The 19789-nt window shown below is 42.2% G+C and overlaps 1 protein-coding gene across 1 annotated transcript; it reads left to right on the top strand.

The window, feature by feature from the left end:
* Positions 1–12460: 12460 nt before the first annotated feature.
* Positions 12461–13244, top strand: LOC311097054 (vitelline membrane outer layer protein 1 homolog; the record flags this gene model as incomplete). The annotated part of the gene is made up of 3 exons (XM_084136515.1): positions 12461–12576; positions 12677–12793; positions 13061–13244. 3 exons carry the CDS (start codon positions 12461–12463, stop codon positions 13242–13244), a joined length of 417 nt encoding a protein of 138 aa, XP_083992641.1.
* Positions 13245–19789: the final 6545 nt, after the last annotated feature.

Here is a 19789-nt window from a genome sequence, read left to right as displayed (position 1 = left end):
CAAAGCAATGAGATTATCCAGGTTCACAGGTTCAGGATGTGTCACCAGTTCATCCTTCAATCTTTCACTTAAACCATTGATAAACACAGCCAGCAGGGATGCATCATTCCAGCCACTTTCTACAGCCAGCGTCCGGAACTCTATGGCGTATTCCGCCAAGCTCCGGAGTCCTTGGTGAATAGAGAACAGTCTCATGGAAGCGTCATTTCCTTGAACCGGGTGGTCGAAAACCTTGGTCATCTCCGCGGTGAATGCAACATAGGTGGTAGTAAACTGGTCCTGTCTCCTCCAGTGAACTGAAGCCCACTCCAACGCAGCTCCTCACAGCAACCCAATGAGGTAGGCAATCTTAGATCTCTCTGTGGCATAGGTGAGGGGTTGGAGAGCAAAAACTAGACCACATTGCATGAGAAACGTCTTACACTGACCTAGGTTCCCATCGTACCTCTCCGGTGGTGAAACCCAAGGTTCCCTGGCAGGGTTAGCTGCGGCTGATTCGGCCAGTTCGGGGGCTGGAGAAGGATTTTGCAGGGAATTCTGGAGGGTTCCCACACGGAGTGACAAGTCCTGAAGTCCTCCCATAATCTCCCGAAGCTGTGCTGATCCAGGATTGCTCCCTGAGTGGTAACCGCGTGGCGAACTGGCTCTAGATCTGCTGAGTCCATACTGGCCGGATCGTTCTGTCAGGACCGGGGACCAGAACTCAAACACAGACCAGAGTGTCAGTTCAATTAAAGGTGAATTTATTAACCACAATTGTAAACAGTAATGTAAGCTGAGAGGTGAATGTTCTCGTAGGACAGAGGGTTGGTGGTCCAGTTCCAGTGTTCAGTGTCCTGAGGTACTGGTGAGAGATCTGAGTCTGAGGTTCAGGCTTGAACTGTGTACTCGTACTGAATGGTACAACGGTCCGGCGGGGACTGGAAAGTTGGTCTGGCTTTTATAAGAGAGTAGATTGCTTGATATGGAACAGGTGTGCTTGATTGACATGATGAACCTCAGGTGAGAAGACAGCAGCACTGGAGAACACGCCCACCAGCGATCTCAAATCAGCCAGAGCCAGGATCACGACCAGGGGTTCGTGACAGCGACTCAAGTAATTATCCTCTAAACCATCAGGAATCAGCAGTTAGAAGAAGAAGCTATACACATGACAATGTTTATTTTAGTACACCACCACCAATGCCACACTACAAAAAGAATCGTGTAACCCCCAGTAAACCCTGAGATTATTACTAGTGACAATAAAACAAAATATATGGATATGAGAATGTGTATACAATATAAATAAATGAACAATCTCTTACATATTTTCTAATTTCACTAAACATTTCATTAAGTTTCGTGAACATTTTTATTAAACATGGACCTTTATGTCCATTAAAAATACTTTTTATGCTATTGTATGCTCATTTTTAAATGTAAGCAACTAATTTAGACGCGCAAACTGGGTGCCGGTGTGGTGAGAAGTTCGAGCTCGGCCAGATTCGGCTCGAAGTCGTTCATCTTATGCGGAGCCGCGCGCGTTGTTACAAAAAACGTCGCACACACCGCCAGGCGAAATTGGGTCTGAGTCCCAGTTCGCCTACTTATACTACGACCTAAAAGTATGTACTTTTTTTGTGATGAAAAAGTACATACTTTTGAGTGTGTAGCAAAAAAGTATGCACGTTCTGGGACATACTTCGATGACGTCATGCAACGTGAACTTAAACGTGGTTGCCTAGTTACGCACACCGCGACTGTTAACAAAACATTTTACATTTCATTCATTCTTATATATCCAATATAATTTTGTTTACTATTCCCATCTTTTTTTCCACAATACATTTACAATGTGTTTACCAAATTGAGGAGTGAAGCAGGGCATCGTCGTAGATCAACCAAACGCAGTTTGTGAGGCGGCTGGTTCTGACGTTCATGTGCAAATGTGTGTAACGAAAGCTAGCGCTACTTATTTTCTGAGTTAAAATATTTAAAGTTTATAGTGTAACTATTGTTTAACGTATTTTATACTTAGTCTTATACTTATGTATAATACTTAAAAATACCCCGATGAAAATGAACCATGCTTTTACTATAGTAAAAGTGTAGTAACCATGTTTCTTTGGTTGGACTGATAAAGTTAACATATGTACAGCCACAGTATTAATACAAATAACCCAGACAGAAACATCAAAATAAATACATAAAAAAAGACACTTGCATGACACTGTACTAGAGCCTTTTTATTTATTGTTTTGTAGCCTGCAATGAGGCGCTCAGTATCTTCATCGGACCCTACAAGATGAACACGGTACTTTTTTGGCACAACATAAACCCATTAATATTACGAGACAATAAAATATAACTTTAATTAGGGTTAAACATTTGAATTCTTACACTTAAAAACTGACGGCGCATCTCCGTTGCTGCATCCGACTGCCAGGTTTACATCACCATCATCACAGCAAAGCTCCCTCCCGCACGCAATGGGTTGTGGGCAATATTAGCCGTTAGAGTGTGCATTGATCTGCACTTCGAATTCTAACCGGAAATAGTAGACCATCCGGGTATCTTTGGAATACTCATTTCAACATGCTACGATTTGGGACGTACTAATTCTAGTTTCGCATACTATTTAGGACGGATAGTATGCGAATTGGGACTCAGCATGGGTCTTGCGAACCCAACGCGCACGACCGCCCACACCGCCGCAATGACGTCATTTTTGCCGCGCACACCCTCGCGCTCGTGCAGACGCGTCGAGTATAAACCAGGCTTAAGCGGGTTACATCTGTGAAAGGGAAGAAGAATTTATATCAAATTAACCAATTTGTCCCTAATAGTCAACATAATGCAGGGGAAACTGTAAAATGAACTGCAGCAGTGCTAAACTTGCATCATAAAACTACAACACTCCACTCAAACTTTAATGTAGCCTATGAATTAAACTCATTGAGACTGTCGACAGTTTCTTTTCTATGCATCATTTTATTATATCCATGTTTGTGGTTAGTTACAGTCAAATCATTTAAAACAACGAAATCACCCTCGAACTCTCCTGTCTCCTGCACTCGAGAGACGGTGACGGGAGCTGAGCTCCACTGAAGGGCTTCTTTCCTATTGGTTGTCGCTCGCGAAAATCGCTTCTCATTTGCATAAAGTTGAAATTTAGTTGCTGCGTGTGGTTGTTAAATAAAGTGTCTTGTGTTTATGCTCAAGTGGGCTCAGTGATATGTTAATAACAATATTATGGTGTTTTCTGGCTCAAGAGAGAAAACTCACTGCTCTAGGTCTCGAAAGAAACTAACACATTTTGTGGTGTGTAGATTACCTAGATATTACACTTTTTTTAAAAGAGACTCTTTAAATTGAGGGGATGGGGGGCCTACAAAACCTCTCAGCCTTGGGGCCTAAGGTTAAGGCGGCTCTGCACATTAGGGTTGGGTATTGTTTTTTTGTTTGTTTTTTTAATACCTTTGCCAAATCGATACTTTTAAAACAGGACTGGTTGTCAGGAACGTGAAGAGAGAACTCAAACGCAGAGGATTTGTGCAACAGTTTATTAGGCGCAACAGAAAATCCAATAAACAACGTCCATCGTGTGTAGTGACACACACACACGAACAGAAAGCTGGTGTAACAACTCCCGAGCCGTCCGTACAGACACCTGCGGATATAGGCTGTAGAGACCACCTCAGGTGCAATGCCCAAACGGGACGTGGAACGAGACTGAGGATAGCGGCACTAGGGATGGCTGACGCGAAACTGACGTTCCGAAGCTTTTCGAGATCCCGAAGCGCAGATGTTTCGTAACACTGATCCGATATAATAATAATTTAACCAATTTTTCATCCAAAAAACAAAATAATTTCATACGAATAAATAATGAATGATACCTCTGAAATTGCTGATGCATTTAATCAATACTTTACCAAAGGTAGTCCTATACCCTCTGACTTTTCTGATCTCAATTCTAATTTTATTACTCCTAATCATATTTGTGAAAACTCCTTCTCCTTTAGACTCATCAGTCCTATAGAAGTTCAGCAAGTTATCGACAGTTTAGAACGGTTCAGATAGCAGTGCAGGCCCAGATGGGTTGGAGATCACGTTTCTGAAAATGGCCTCACATGTCCTGGCTTACCCTTTGTCTGATCTATTTAATTTATCATTGACAACATGCACTAACCCATTATCTTGGAAACGCACCAGAGTTAAGTACTCCACTGTATAAAAATGGTAGTCAATATGACATTAAAGGCCATGTTGCAGGGTTTTTTTTTTCATCGAATTTGTGCAGTTTACTTGTTGGTAATAAACATTTAAACTGTTATCCATTGTATTTTATGTTGTTGGGTATCACAAAACGGAATATAATACGAAAAAGTAGGTACTATCTTACAGCGGCTTGCAATTCTCCTTTCCCCCACAATGCATTGCATTACGTCACGTTGGGGAGAGAATTTAATAAAGCCCGCCTTGAGAGCATTGAGAGTGACTAGAGAGACGAGTAACTTAGTAGACGAGACGAGAGTATTCAGATAGCGCAGAACGTCATGATCACTGCTTAGATATAAAGAAAACGTTGATTTTTCACTCGGTGCTATTCAATGACAGTAAAAAAAAAAAGTGCCGTTAGTGCACTGCTGCTCGTAGACTATTTTTTACAGTCTATGGTAGACTAGCTCCAGTGCTCATTTCTGCGTTGCTAAATGAACTCACCAGGACAATTCACCAACTCTCCATTCATTCTCCTCGGACCATGCATTTAATTATTAAGTATTTACGACATTGTGGTGGCGTTCAAGTGCGTTTAACTCGTAAATACGATCTATACGAGATGACTTGAACGCACCATAATGCTAGGCTGAGGCTACCTTTCCTCCACTTCTCCCCAACGTGACGTCATCACCGAAATGCATTTAAAAAAACTGTTAATACAAAAACGTAAAAAAATGGTCTTTAAGACCATTTTTTTGACATTTTAAAAATGATATACATATCTTGAGTGATTTATGTACCCATTAATCGACAGTGGTGGTTAACCTACAACATGGACTTTAATAATTATAGACCAATCTCAATAATTAATAGCGTGGTGAAAATATTTGAAAACAAATATTTTCAATCAATTATCAAAATATTTTAATGATTCCAATATTCTATCTCCTTTTCAGTCTAGCTTCCGGCCAAATTTTTCTACAACAAGTGCTCTTCTAAAAATTGCCAATGATATTACATCTTCTTTTGCCTCTAATAAATTAACTGGTGCCATATTTATTGATTTAACCAAAGCCTTTGATTTAGTTGACCATTATCTTCTTTTAGATAAACTGTATGCCATTGGCCTTTCAAGATCTTCTTTACTTTGGTTCAATTCATATTTACACCATAGACAACAATGTGTTTTATATCAGGGAAGTTGCTCAGACTTTAAAACTATTGATAGAGGAGTACCTCAGGGCTCATCTCTTGGACCGTTGTTGTTTTCTATTTTTATAAATAATCTCCCACAAGTTTGTTCTAACTGTCAAATTCAGCTATATGCGGATGACACTGTTATTAATTTTTCTAGCTCTCATATTTCGTACATTCAGCGATCACTGCAGTCTGATTTTGATGTAGTTCAAAACTGGTTTACTTTTAACAAACTTCTGCTAAACAAAAAGAAGTCTTATTATATCCTGTTTAAAACAAAACAAACTCAATACCGACTGACTACTCAATTAATTTTATAGATGGAACTCCAGTGTTAAAAGTTGATGAGTTTAAATATTTAGCTCTTCTGTTTGATTCTCAATTGTCATTTAGATCACATATTGACTCAGTTATTAAGAAAATATCATATCGACTTAGAATACTTTATTCCTCTATCAATTGTTTTAACCTTCAGGTTAGAAAAATAATTATTACTTAATACTCCCAATCCTTGACTATGCCGATATAATCTACCAGAACACCTCTGATACAAATCTTCATCCTCTCAATGTTGTTTACAATAGTCTTTGCAAATTTGTACTGAGGTGTCCATACAAAACGCACCACTGCCAAATGTATGAATTATTAAATTGGCTATCATTAAATTCAAGAAGGCATTTTCACTGGCTTCAGTTTATTTTTAAACGTAATTTCTTAAATTATCCTCCGTATCTAAAACAATATTTAATTTCATTTCGCTCTTCATATAATTTAAGCCACACCGATCAATTATTTTTTTACGTTCCCAAAATTAATAAAGAAGTAGGTCATCGGGCATTCAAATTTAAAGCTCCATCAGATTGGAACAATTTACCGAGTGCAATCAGATCCATTACCTCAGTTAATCTCTTTAGGCCATCATTACATCAATCATTTGCAGAATACATGCTCTTGCTTTTGATTATACCCACTCTCAACTGTCACGTGAACTTCATTATACTGAACTGTACTGAACTTGCATGTTATGTGTGATAACTGTATACCTATTGTATCAATGTAGGGCTGGTATGTGAGGAGATAGTTATGGAGAGCTGAATGTTGGTGTGAATGTGAAGTATTATGTGTTATACAATGTAATTTTGTTGTCTGTATTGTTGCTTGTTCTAAGGACCCCCTCGAAAATGAGATGGTGCATCTCAAGGGGTTATCCTTCAAATAAATAAAAAAATGTAAATATGGTGCGCGCCCCGTGTGAAAATTAAACATCCGAACGACGCATTTCGTCAACAGTTCATGTTTAAATAAGGCCAGATTGTTGACAATCATACACACTGCTCAAACATTCTAAAACTGCAAAACCAGTTGAAACAACTGAATTGAACACTCCAATTTTTTTTTTTAATGAAAAACCATTAAATACATTAGCTACAATATTTATAATCTAATGAAGATAGGGCCTATTTGGAGATTTATCCTGAAAGGAATTTTGCCTTTGCCTGTTCTCATTATTTAAGTTTAATACATGGGTATGTAGGCTACTGTAGCCTATATTTAATATATATACAATATGATTACATAGGCATTTCTTGTATAGATTTCATTATTTAACAAACATGTACAGTCATTCATAAATTATATTTATACACGTACAAATTCATAATTTCAAGTGTAGCTTAATGTTGTTGCTTTTTTGTATTAGGCTATGTCTATGATCATCGTTACTTGATTTATATTTAATTAAAAAAAATAATAAAATAATATAAAATAATTTCTAATATAAGTATTTTATTTAAATAAGCACAGCTGCATCACCTCCGACTTCTGGTTATTAGCGGCTACTTCCTGCTGCCAGCTGCCGATTTTTTGCTGAACCCCCTCTCCGAGGGGCACAACCGAAGGGAATTGTCTCCGTTTTTCAAAATAACCATGTACATGTAAACGGGGCCTAAATTTAAATAAAGTAGATGCTATTTTTATCAAAACCGGGCATGCTTTGACGGCTAATTCGGGCCCCGTTTACACGTACAAGGTTATTTTGAAAAACGGTGACATTTCCCTTCGTTTGTGCCCTTCGTTTACACGCAAACGGATAATTCGCCTCTGAAAACGATTCTTTCTAAAAACTCCGGCCAGAGTGGAAATTTTGGAAACCGTACTAGATCACTTACGTAACCTCGGTTCCCTTAGAGATAAGGGAACGAGTACTGCTTTGCAAACGCTGTGGGAAAACTCCTTTTCTCGAGAATATTGAAGCCTTTATTTTAAAACGCATTGCAGCTGCACAGCAAGAGCATAATAGCCCGCGAAACGGGCTGATTGGCTGTGCTGCGGCAACTGCACAAACCTATGGTGAGTGCCCGGGCGCGCGTGGTCCAATAGGAGCACTTGGTGCCCTGCCAACTTGAGCGCGCCAATTTGGACATGTCAGAAGAGTATAAATAGGGAGAAAACTCACCATACAGCAGATCTAAACGACTGAAGCGAAGCACCTGATATGGGCGAATAGCACGGCAAGGCAACGCAGTACTCGTACGAGAACGTTCTCTCGTACTGAGTTGCAAACGCTGTGGGAACCCAATTTAAAACAGTGTGCTATACGCTTTGACTATTTTGAGGATCCAGGAAGCCCCAAGTTGGGGTGGGTTAATACTTCTAGCTCCCTTGAGGAAGCGAACTATAAGGTCGCTCTTGCCTAAGGAAGAACCGTCCACCTGTACGTGAATAGCTGCCACATATACTTTGAGTGTGGAGAGGGAGTGTCCCGCGTCCAGCAGCTCTTGGAGGAAGGAGAGGACCAATGGTACTTTGCACGTATTTGGGTCGAGGTTCCGAGCTAAACCGTTCGATGACCTGATCCGTTTGATGACCTGAGGAATCATAGAGACTGGAGGGAACGCATAGAGGGGGAGGCTGGGCCATTCGTGGGCCAGCACATCCCTGCTCTTTGAGAAAAAGATTGGGCAGTGACAGTTGTCTTCTGAGGCGAAGAGGTCTACCTCTGCTCTGTCGAAGACCTCCCATAACAGGAGAACCGTCTGGGGATGGAGAGACCATTCCTCTGGGGAAACGTTGCCCCGAGAAAGCATGTCTGCTCCCACGTTCATCATGCCTGGCACGTGAGCTGCCCTGAGTGAGCGCAAGTTGGTTTGAGCCCATAGCAGTAGCTGTGAGGCTATGGCTAACAGGTTTGGGGACCTGAGGCCGCCCTGGCGATTTATGTTGTCCGTGCGGGGTGCGGGGCCCTTCGAGGTGTCCATTATCAGGTTTTAATGGACTTCGGCGGAGGCAAACTCTGCTGCGCGTCGGACGGTTCACACCTCGCCGTCGTCCATTAAAACCTGATAATGGACACCTCGTCGGGCATTAACCCTTACATATTCTCGATCTACATACTGTTTACTAACTTAGTTGGTATGCTTATTGGTTTAATTATTTCTTTATGTATTTGTAAGTCAATTAATGGCATAGGATACATCCAAGGGGGAATTGCTTCTTCTTCTTCGTTTGGTGTTTTATGGCGGTTGGCAAACCAACTTTCGGTGCATTACCGCCACCAACTGGACTGGAGTGTGAAGCACTAAAAAACAATAAGCAACTAAATAATAAAAAAAAAAAAAAAAAAAAAAAAACTTTATCCCCTATACTTCAAATTCTCCAATCTACTCCTATTGCTTTGAGATACTTCATTATCGCACTATATATTTTTACTTGTTCTACTTGCTTTCCCAATAGACTTTCCATACTGAATACTACCACATCCAATTTTCTTACTATCCTCTTAAGTACTAACCTTTCTTTTCCATATTTTAAACATTTTATTAAAACACATCAGCTATTGTTTCTGCCTGATCACAATAATTACATTTTCCCGTATCATGTTTTCCTATCTTAAACAAGGAATGATTTAATCATGTGTGCCCTATTCTAATACGAGAAACAATCGTATCCTCTTTCCTATTCCTAAAAACACTTCTTCCATTTCCTACTTGCTTCTGAATCCTATACAACTGTCTTCCCTTGACCTCATTATTCCATAGTTCTTGCCATTTATTGTTTATGAATTATTTTATTTTACTTTTAACTTCATTTTTGCTCAACGTCACTTACACATTTATCTCATTATGTTTTCAAAGTGTGATTCTTCTTCTTCTTCTTCTTCTCAAGTTTAATGGCGGTTGGCAAACCAAACTTAAATGGTGCATTCCCGCCACCTACTGGATTGGAGTGTGGATAATGTTATGGTAGTAGTAACCTAAATCCTGTTACTTAAATGAGTGTCTTTTAAAAAATGAAATACTTCTTCATATATTTTAAATTGCTTTGGGCCATTACCTAATAATGCTTTGATATAAAGGGTTAGACTTCCATTTCCATTTCTCTTAAAGGGATAGTTCACTTTGAAAATAAATTTTGGTATGTTTTAGCTTACCTCAAGGGCATCCAAGATGTATGTGTCTTTTTTTCCGCAGTAGTTTCAATTTTGATATTTTTAGGTCAAACCGTTCTTGTCTGTCAGTCATATAATGCAGGTCTATGGTCACTGTCTCAAAACACAAGCGACTTCTATGTATATATCTATACCCGCCCGCGCCGTCAGATCGTTTGGACGTGTGCTGTTTTCAAGAGTTAACAACGATATAAATACTGTTCATTTTCTCACACAAACCGCTCGTTTCGTGTCTTAGGCCATCAATGTGTACTTAGGATGGGGAATTGTTTCATTTGGACGATGGGGAATTGTTTTAATTTGGACAAAGCATGCTCTTTGAGACAGTGACCATCGACCTGCATTCTATGACTGACAGACAAGAACGGTTTGACCTAAAAATATCAAAATTGAAACTACTGCGGAAACAAAGACACCTACATCTTGGATGCCCTTGAGGTAAGCTAAAACATATCAAAAATTATTTCAAAGTGAACTATCCCTTTAATGCTTGAAATAATTGAAATCTTTCTCTTGCATAAGCCTCACATTTTAATAATACATGTTCTACTGTTTCCATATTTTTGGAACTACATTTGTCACAATACCCAGTCTGGTGTTTCCCAATCCTGACCATACTTTGATTTAGTAGACAATGGCCAATGCGCATTCTTGAAATTATAACATCCTTCCTCCTATTTCCAAAGTTTCTTCTTTCAAAACCAACTGTTCCTTGAATTTTGTATAAATGTCAACCCTTATTTCCACTGTCCCACTCCTTCTGCCATTTCTTCCTAATTTCCTTTGCTATTATACTTTTTATCTCAGCCTTACTCAATGCAATTTTAATATCAACTTCTTGAAATTTTATGGCCTGTTTGGCTAACTATCCACCTCTTCATTTCCTGCCACCCCCATATGAGCTGGTATCCAAAGAAAATTAATAATGATTCCCAATTGTCTGATTCTAAAAAGACTTTGTAATATTTCATAAATTAAGTCCTGTCTAGCTGTAGAAATACCACTTGCTAGACTTTCAATTGCAGATAATGAGTCTGTGCATATAACTGATCTGATTGGCTGAACTTCTTCGACCCAATAATATAATTGCTATTAATTCGGATGTAAATACTGAAATGTGATCTGATGTTCTTTTCAAAATGTTGACTTTAAATTGAGGTATAAATACTGCTGCAGATGTAGTACCAGAACCTGGATCTTTCGAGCCATCAGTATCTGGAGAGGCACTATAGTATTTATAATCTATTTCATCTTGTACCTTTACGCTATCCAGGATATTCTCCTCATTATGTTTGTCTTTGTGTAACTGGATATCTATAGAAGGCATTGGAGAAAACCAAGGAAGAATTGCTGGCAGAACCACACATGTAGCAATATTAACATCTTTAATTATTTCTCTTGCCTCCTCATTAATAAACCATCCAAAACTTGTTAGTTTTTTATAGTTATATTCCCAACAGTCACTTAAAACATTCTTAACTGGATGATTTTCCAATTGACCTTTTATGTTTGCCCAGTATCTCATTCTTAACTTAATCCTTATCATTCCTAGTGGCATTACTCCCGTCTCAACATTAAGTGATGACACTGGTGAAGATCTTATTGCTCCACAACATATCCTTAATGCTTGATTCTGAATTCCCTCAATCCTAGCAAGCTGAGTTTTTGAGGCAGAACTATACACCATGCTATCATAATCTATAGTTGCTCCAATTAGTGCAACATAAATACTTTTGAGCGATTGCCGATTTGCTCCCCATTCAGCTCCAGCAAGACATCTCATTATATTTATCACTTTTTTACATTTATCTATTATTTTCTGTATATGTACTCCGAAATTTAATCAAAGTGTGATTATCTGCTGTGTATATATATATATATTGACACCTCTTAACTCGTTGATTGGGTTGATTATCTGATTGTGCTCCACAGGTGTTTAATTAGGGTTAATTATCTGAACGTGCTCCTCCCGAACTTTGTTAATAACACATAATTTCTTAATATGCCAAATATGGTAGGGGTTGATCTTTGAGTATTATGATTGGATGGGATGGACATCATGGTTAATGATTCTGCTTAATCTTGTGTATAAATATGAGGCTTCTTCCTAACTAAACTTGAGAAGGTCATGGTCCTCTGCTTTATTATTTGTTGCAAATAGTCTATCTACAAATTAATCTAATAGTCAGCTTTCAGGCCAGTGCTGTAGCAATGCATCACTTCTTTTCCATGATGTTTTCACTGCTAGCCATTATTGGGCATGTGAGCACCGACCGGCCTTACAGATCTGAGCTGAAGGTGCCGAATGGAATGGGTTGGGGATCGTGGGGGCCTAAGAGCATGTCCAAGTGGAACATACGCCGCAGGGTTTAGTCTGAATGTAAGTTGGGCATTGACTCAATTTTGAATTTGCCAATATGGGGGTAAATGAGCACTTCAAAGGTTAAACTGGAGTTGCTGTTTGTCATTTAATTCCAGGTTTCTCCTGGTAACTTTTTAAGATTAAGTGTCTGTGTAATACTAAAGAGCATGAAAATAAATGTTACTACTATGGGTTTGGTTAGTTAACTTTCAAATGGAAGACTGTCTTGTTGTTTTAAGGTGGAATCAATGGTTCTTGCTGGTGATGATACAGCGCTCAATGGGATTCGTCTTTACTGTGTCGATCGGTCCAGAGATTCTCGGGCTATCCAAACATTTAACCGTGTGGAGTCCAGCTTAGGAAAGTAATGAGTATTAACAAATCTTGCATTAAGAGATGAGTAAATTGAGGTTTTTCTTGAAAATGATTGATTTGATCAGGCAACCTCTTTGTGTTTTCTTTAGCTTTGGTGATGGGTGGGATTTGATCAGATGGTGTCCTTCTGGATACTTTACATCTTTCCACCTGAGAGTTGAATCTCGCCAAGGAGACGGAGATGATACGGCTGCAAACAACATCAGGTGAGTGTGTGGTGCTATAAGTTATAACATCTCTTACCCAGTGTAAACCTCTTACACCATTTCTAACCCATCCTGGTTTTATTTAGCCATTTAAGGACTCAGTTTTCCCCCATCAATAGTTTAGTTAATTTCACACTCGCAGTCGTGCTGCTGTTCAAGATTGCAGTGATTAGGCCGTCGGCTTCAGGTGATCATGTGACTGACATTCAATCCAACAACACAATTACATATTTTATCGTAATATTGTCACATCTGAATTTTTTCCAGGTTCAAATGCAATGGAGGTCAGGAGCTGGAGGCTTACTGCAACTTATGGGGCTCCTGGGGCGACTGGAGTCCAACGTGTGAAGGAAAAGGAATCTGCGGCTTACAGACCCGGGTAGAACCGCCACAGGGAATCAGTGGAGACGACACCGCTCTCAATGACGTGATCATGTTCTGCTGTGATTAAGGTGATGTGATTTCAATCAAACTCAGACTGACACACTTCAGATCAACTAAATCTGATATTTCTTTCAGGTGTAAGAGGGTGACCACAAGAACATCAAATGTATTGTAATTAATCATCATACTATGATACACTAACAAACCATGTCATACAATTTTTTTTAAGTCAGCCATTATCACATGTAAGAAAGCCTGTCCTAGGAACTAATGTTTTGTTTATTGTTTCCTACACGTTCCTATATTAGCGACGCACCCCGGTAAAAGATGACGGTGAATCATTGTTTATGCTGGTGGTTTCGTTCTGTGTAAATGCGTTCATGCAATAACTGTAAGTGCACATATATATCTATAACTTATTAGTATGTGACGTGCATGTGATTAGTAATTTCTTATGTTTATATTGCTTGTATTTGACCATTTATTTCGGCCCAAATCTGCCGAAATAATCTGATGAGTCATCACCAGACACGTTAGTGTTTTTCTCCGACACAGCGCGATTGTTTGTTTACAGCGGTGCACTACTGTATTTTGTTTACTTCCTTGTGATTAATATTGATATTTAAGTGGAATATATTTTATGTTTGTTTATTTTCTGATTGGAAATAATGCAAGGAGACATGTATATTCAACGAATATTATTGTAAATTATTTTTCTTTATTTCTTTCTGTAGACCATATACAAGCACAGATGCATAACCCAGATGCATATACAAGATAAATAAACGCCTTATTATCAAGAATCTCTTCTCCACTCCTGATTCTCTGATCGGAATCTGATCCATATTTGGCCGCCTCAACCAGCTAACTTTCAATTGTAGTGATACTTCGCTACATTAATATGGTCCTTCGAGCCGGATTGAGTGCAAGATCAAACCAGTATGGATTCAGCAGAAAGTGACACATTAGAGACAATGGACAGACCTCGCCGCAGGACTAATCTGCCTTCTCACTTGGACGATTATGAGGTTGGCTATCGACCCGCTGAGGACCCTCCTCCTAAAGCTTCTTCCCACTGTCCCAGTCAACCAAGAAGCAGCTCGAGGAAAACGTCTCGTAGTGGCGTAAGCTCTCATTCCAGGTCAAGTAGGCGCTCTATTACCTCCACTGGCGTTTATCTTCCACCAGAACTCTCTAGTGTCCAGACTGCTATGTTGGAGGAGAAGATTAAACAGAGGCAGTTAGAAAGTCTCCGCCAGCAGGTCGTGGAGGACTCACTGGCCGATGTGGAATATCAGAGGCTACAGGCACAAGCTAAACAGGCCCAACGTGTTCAAGAGGAAGCTCTCACAGCTAAGGAGGCCTTATCCAAGCATCTAGAAAGACAGCGTAAGCTGCAGCAAGCAGAGACTGAGTTTGAGGTGGCGACGCTCGTATCCTCCATGCTTATTAAGGACTCTGGTCAAACAACTCCTGTGCCTCCAGGCTCACCAGACAGCCTTTCACCTCCACTTCAGTTTGTACATATTAGTCCAGCCTTAAGTCCATCTCATCAATCACCCTCTCTCCAGCATCCCTCTGCTCAGTCACCAGCTGTGACCTCAACCATACAAATTTGTTCAGCAGAACAGATTATTCCTGATGACTCGTGGGTGGCTCAGCCATCAGTTAAACCACCCGAATCCGGGAGTGCACCACACGCAGTGCTCAACATGTTACCACAAGCTGTCTCCTCACCCGTCTCCAATGTATCTCAGACTACTCCTATAACTGCACCAGCTCGTACGGTGTTGTCGACATCGACTATGGTACCCCAACCACACTCAAGAGCCACAGTCATGTCCACTGCTGCACACCCCTTGAGTACAAGCATGGCGGCAGTGTCACATCAACCTACAACGGCAACACTGCCCCTATCTACAATGCCATATGCTGTGCTGCAGACAGCCATCCCTCCTGTGACAACGCGCACACGTCTACTGCAGTCTCCAGTCACCAGTTATCAGGTTTCATCCGTGCCACCTCCTGGCCCTAGCCGTTCTCAACCACCTTCATTCTTGCCCTTTCAGCATGATGGTCATTCAGCATACCCTGGTACAGAGCTACTGTTTGCATCAGCCTATGGCATCCCACAACCCAAGTTGCCGGTGTTCGAAAGTGGTAATGAGAGTGACTTTGCCTTATTAAAGCTAGCACTGGACAACTTGTTGAGCAATCACAGCCATCTCAGTGAGCAGTACAAGTATCATGTCTTGCTTAGCCATTTGAAACTTCCCAGTGCTCAGCAGCTGGCTAAAGCTTATATGTACCATCCGCGTCCTTATTCAGCTGCACTGCAGGCTCTCCAAGACAAGTATGGCCAGCCAAGACAGCTCGTCCAGTCAGAGTTGGGTGCTATCATGAGTACTCCACCACTGAGGATGGGTGATGCTAACGCTTTTGACTCTTTTGCATTATCCGTTCAATCATTGGTGGGCATGCTGAGGACACTTGAGGGCCAGAACGGTTACGAGCTCATGTGTGGTTCTCACGTGGATCGTCTGCTAAGCAAGTTACCATCTGCTTATCGTGATGGGTTTGTTGAATACTGCCTAAGCAGGGGTATTCTCCAGATGGGTACTGACAAGACTTATACACTTCCTGATTTGGCCACCTGGCTAGAGATCAAGTCTCAAGCGAAACGCATCTCCAGCCGAGCTGCAACCTTGTTCCAGAGTGACTCGCCCAAGTCCTATGTTAAGGCTACGACATTCACTCGTCCCAGAGAGCGACCTACACCAGTTCTTCTGGCCAATGAGAGTGGAATAAGGCCCCCTCAATCTGCTGACCCGAAACCCAGTTCAAAACCAAAGCCATATTGTCCCCATTGTGACAACAGGGACCATTACCTCAACTATTGTGATCAATTCAAGAAGTTAACAACTTCTCAAATTGTCACTTGGATTAAGGATGGAAAACGCTGCTGGAGATGTGGTCGTTCACATGCAGTAGAGGCCTGTAACCTCAAGCGTCCTTGTAAGGTCTGTAAAGAGTTACATCTCACAATTCTACATGACTCAATTAATGACACCTCCAGGGCTGTACTCATGGTAACTCTGCCACCTACCAGGATCTACCTTGACAGACCTAACCGTTCTCCAAAGGTCATGTTGAAAGTGGTCAAAGTCCTTGTCCACAATGGTCGACACACTATGGAAACCCATGCAGTCCTCGACGACGGATCAGAAAGAACAATAGTGCTCCAGCCAGTGCTACAGCAGCTCCAGTTAACCGGCACTCCGGAATTGCTTCCCCTACAGACGATTCAGCAGTCTCACACTGAACTTGATGGGTCATCGATATCCTTTGAGATTTCTTCAGTATCCAAGCCCATGAAAAAGTTCACTATACGTAATGCATTCACTGCGACTGGTCTGTGTCTAGCGGAGCACACCTACCCAGTGTCTGCTCTGCAGAATGCCTATCGACACATGAAAGATCTGCCGCTGCCTCCTGTGGACAGGGTAAAGCCATTGCTCCTTATAGGGTCAGATAATCCCCACCTCCTGACACCAATCCAGCCCATACGCAAAGGCCCGATTGGGGGACCCATTGCTGTTTGCACACAACTCGGATGGTCTCTCCAGGGCCCGATGAGTCCGATGCAACCATCACGAGGGAATCAGCAGTGTCTTCACATCATGTCAGTTCCAACCCGTGATGATCTCATCCACCATGTAGAAAGGCTCTGGCAGGTTGATACTCTCCCTTATAACGAGAAAATGATCACCAGGTCCAAGCAGGATCAAGAGGCTTACGCCCTGCTGCAAAATGCCACAATCCGGGTCAACGTGGATGGTGTTCAACGTTACGCTACACCATTGCTGAGACGAACGTCAATGAGTCTACTCCATGTAGAAACAGACACTGTGCTTCCCAGTTTGCGCAGCACTGAGCGCAGGCTGGTACGGGATCCTGAGAGGGCTAAAGCTTACTGCAATGAGATCCAGAAGTTGGAGGCGGCTGGTTATGTGGCTAAGATCACTCTGGAAGAAGCCAACAAAAGTGAAGAGTCTTGGTACATCCCGCACCATATGGTGCATCACAACAGTAAAGACAGGATAGTCTTTAACTGTTCTTTTAAACATCAGGGACAATCCTTGAATGATCAGCTGCTGCCCGGGCCGACTTTGGGACCTTCCTTACTGGGTGTCCTCCTGAGATTCCGCCAGCACACGGTTGCCATCAGTGGGGACATCAAAGGTATGTTCCATCAGTTACGCTTGCTGCCTAGGGACAGGTCAGTGCTGCGGTTCCTTTGGAGGGACATGCGTCGGGACGTGGAACCTGATATATATGAATGGCAGGTACTTCCGTTTGGCACTACCTGCAGCCCATGTTGTGCTTTTTATGCCCTCCAAAATCACGCCCAAGGACATAAAGATGACATGGCTGACCTAGTTAACATAGTAGAACATTCCTTTTACGTTGACAACTGCCTTCACAGCACACCAACTGCAAACGAAGCAAAAGAAATTGTGGATGGACTGCGCCAGCTGCTCGCTGATGGAGGCTTTGAGATAAGGCAATGGGCAAGTAATGTACCATCTGTGATCCAACACCTTCCCACAGATGCCAAGTCCGCTAATAGTGAGCGCTGGTTGGCAAAAAACAGCACTGACCTCCAAGAACCCACTCTTGGGCTCCGGTGGAACTGTATCAATGACACCCTGGGGTATAATTTACGCTCTACGGAGACCGCTGCTCCTACCATGAGGAATATGTATAAGACATTGGCAAGTCAATACGACCCTTTGGGGTTCATCATCCCATTCACCACCAGGGCCAAGGTTCTCGTCCAAGACCTTTGGAAGAATAACCTCGGTTGGGACGACCCCATTGAACCTCTGCATCTGAGAGAACAGTGGCTTGCCTGGGTAGGAGAACTCCCGACTCTCCTTCAGTTGCAGTTCCCTCGTACATACACCTCGGCCTCAAATGACAACAGTTCTGTCATCCGAGAACTTCATGTCTTCAGTGACGCATCGGAAAGAGCTTATGGTTCGGTTGCATACTTGCGTACCACAGACAGTCAAGGACAAGTCACTGTAACTTTTGTCTTGGCCAGGTCTAGAGTAGCACAGAGGAAATGTCTGTCCATGCCTCGTTTGGAGCTGAGTGCAGCGCTGACTGGTGCCCAGTTGGCCAAGGTGATCCAAACAGAGTTGACCATTCCTATTCACAAGGTTACTTTCTGGTCCGACTCCACCACTGTGTTATACTGGCTGACATCGGAGTCTTGCCGCTACAAGGTGTTTGTCGGAACACGTGTAGCAGAAATACAGACCCTCACCGATATGGCTGAATGGAGGTATGTTGAGTCGGTTAACAACCCTGCTGACCACATCACACGAGGTCTTACACTAACTGAGTTGGCAGGTCCTCATAAGTGGAGCTCAGGACCATCCTTCCTGAACCAGTCAGTTGATCAGTGGCCATCCACACCTAAAATTGAAAAAGAGCCAGATTCCAGTGAGTTGAAGAAGGCTGCCTTTATTGGCACTGTTTCCGTGCCTAATAGTTCCCTTCCTGATCCAAGCCAGTTCCACACATGGCAAGAGCTTGTCCAGGCTACTGTTAGATCCCTGCATGGGGCGGCCGGCACAGATAATGACACTCTTGTCGGGGCTTCTGATTATATTGAAGCAGAGAGGCTCCTCCTGGCACAGGCCCAAAGTGATTCATTCCCAATCGAAGTTAGGGCTTTAAAGGCTGGACAGTCAGTTCCAGCTGACAGTCGTTTGAGCTCTCTTGCCCCCGAATATGATGGGCACACTGGTCTCATTAGAGTGGGTGGAAGGCTACGTCGTGCAGGTGACCTTGACCTTGATACTATACATCCAATTGTGTTAGACCCTGGCCATCCCATCACCAAGCTGCTAATTAAGGAGACCGATCAGCGACTTCTTCACCCCGGCTCAGAAAGGGTCCTAGCTGAACTGCGTCGCCAGTACTGGGTACTTCGAGGCCGAGAAGCAATTCGTAAACAGCAACGCAACTGTCAAGACTGTCAGCGGTGGCGTGCTAAGCCTCAAACCCCACGATTGGCTGATCTACCGCCCTGCAGGCTGAACCTGTATAAGCCACCTTTCCATTCTACAGGTGTAGACTGCTTCAGCCCATTTGCAGTCAAAGTTGGTCGCCGCCAAGAGAAAAGATGGGGGATTATCTACAAATGTATGACGACACGGTGTGTGCATCTGGATCTATTAGAGCATATGGACACTGACGCATTCCTGCTCTCTCTACGTCGATTCATAGCACGAAGAGGCAAGCCTATGGAACTGCTTTGCGATAATGGCACTAATTTCGTTGGAGGTAATCGAGAACTACAAGAGACCTTCACTGCCATGTCTCCAAAGCTCCAGGAGCTGCTGGCTGGGCAGAAAATCCGGTTCCGTCATAATCCACCAAGTGCTCCTCACTTCGGGGGAACCTGGGAGCGTGAGGTAAAATCAGTCAAGACAGCGCTGCGGGTAATCCTGCGAGAGCAGTCAGTCCCAGAACCAGTACTACAAACCCTTCTAGTGGAAGTTGAAAGCATCTTAAATGCCAAGCCGCTCGGCTATGTAT

The sequence above is a fragment of the Abramis brama genome, assembly GCF_963993115.1.
Source record: "Abramis brama genome assembly, chromosome: 15".
NCBI classification, from domain to species: domain Eukaryota; kingdom Metazoa; phylum Chordata; class Actinopteri; order Cypriniformes; family Leuciscidae; genus Abramis; species Abramis brama.
This window is presented reverse-complemented; position numbering and strand designations above follow the sequence as displayed.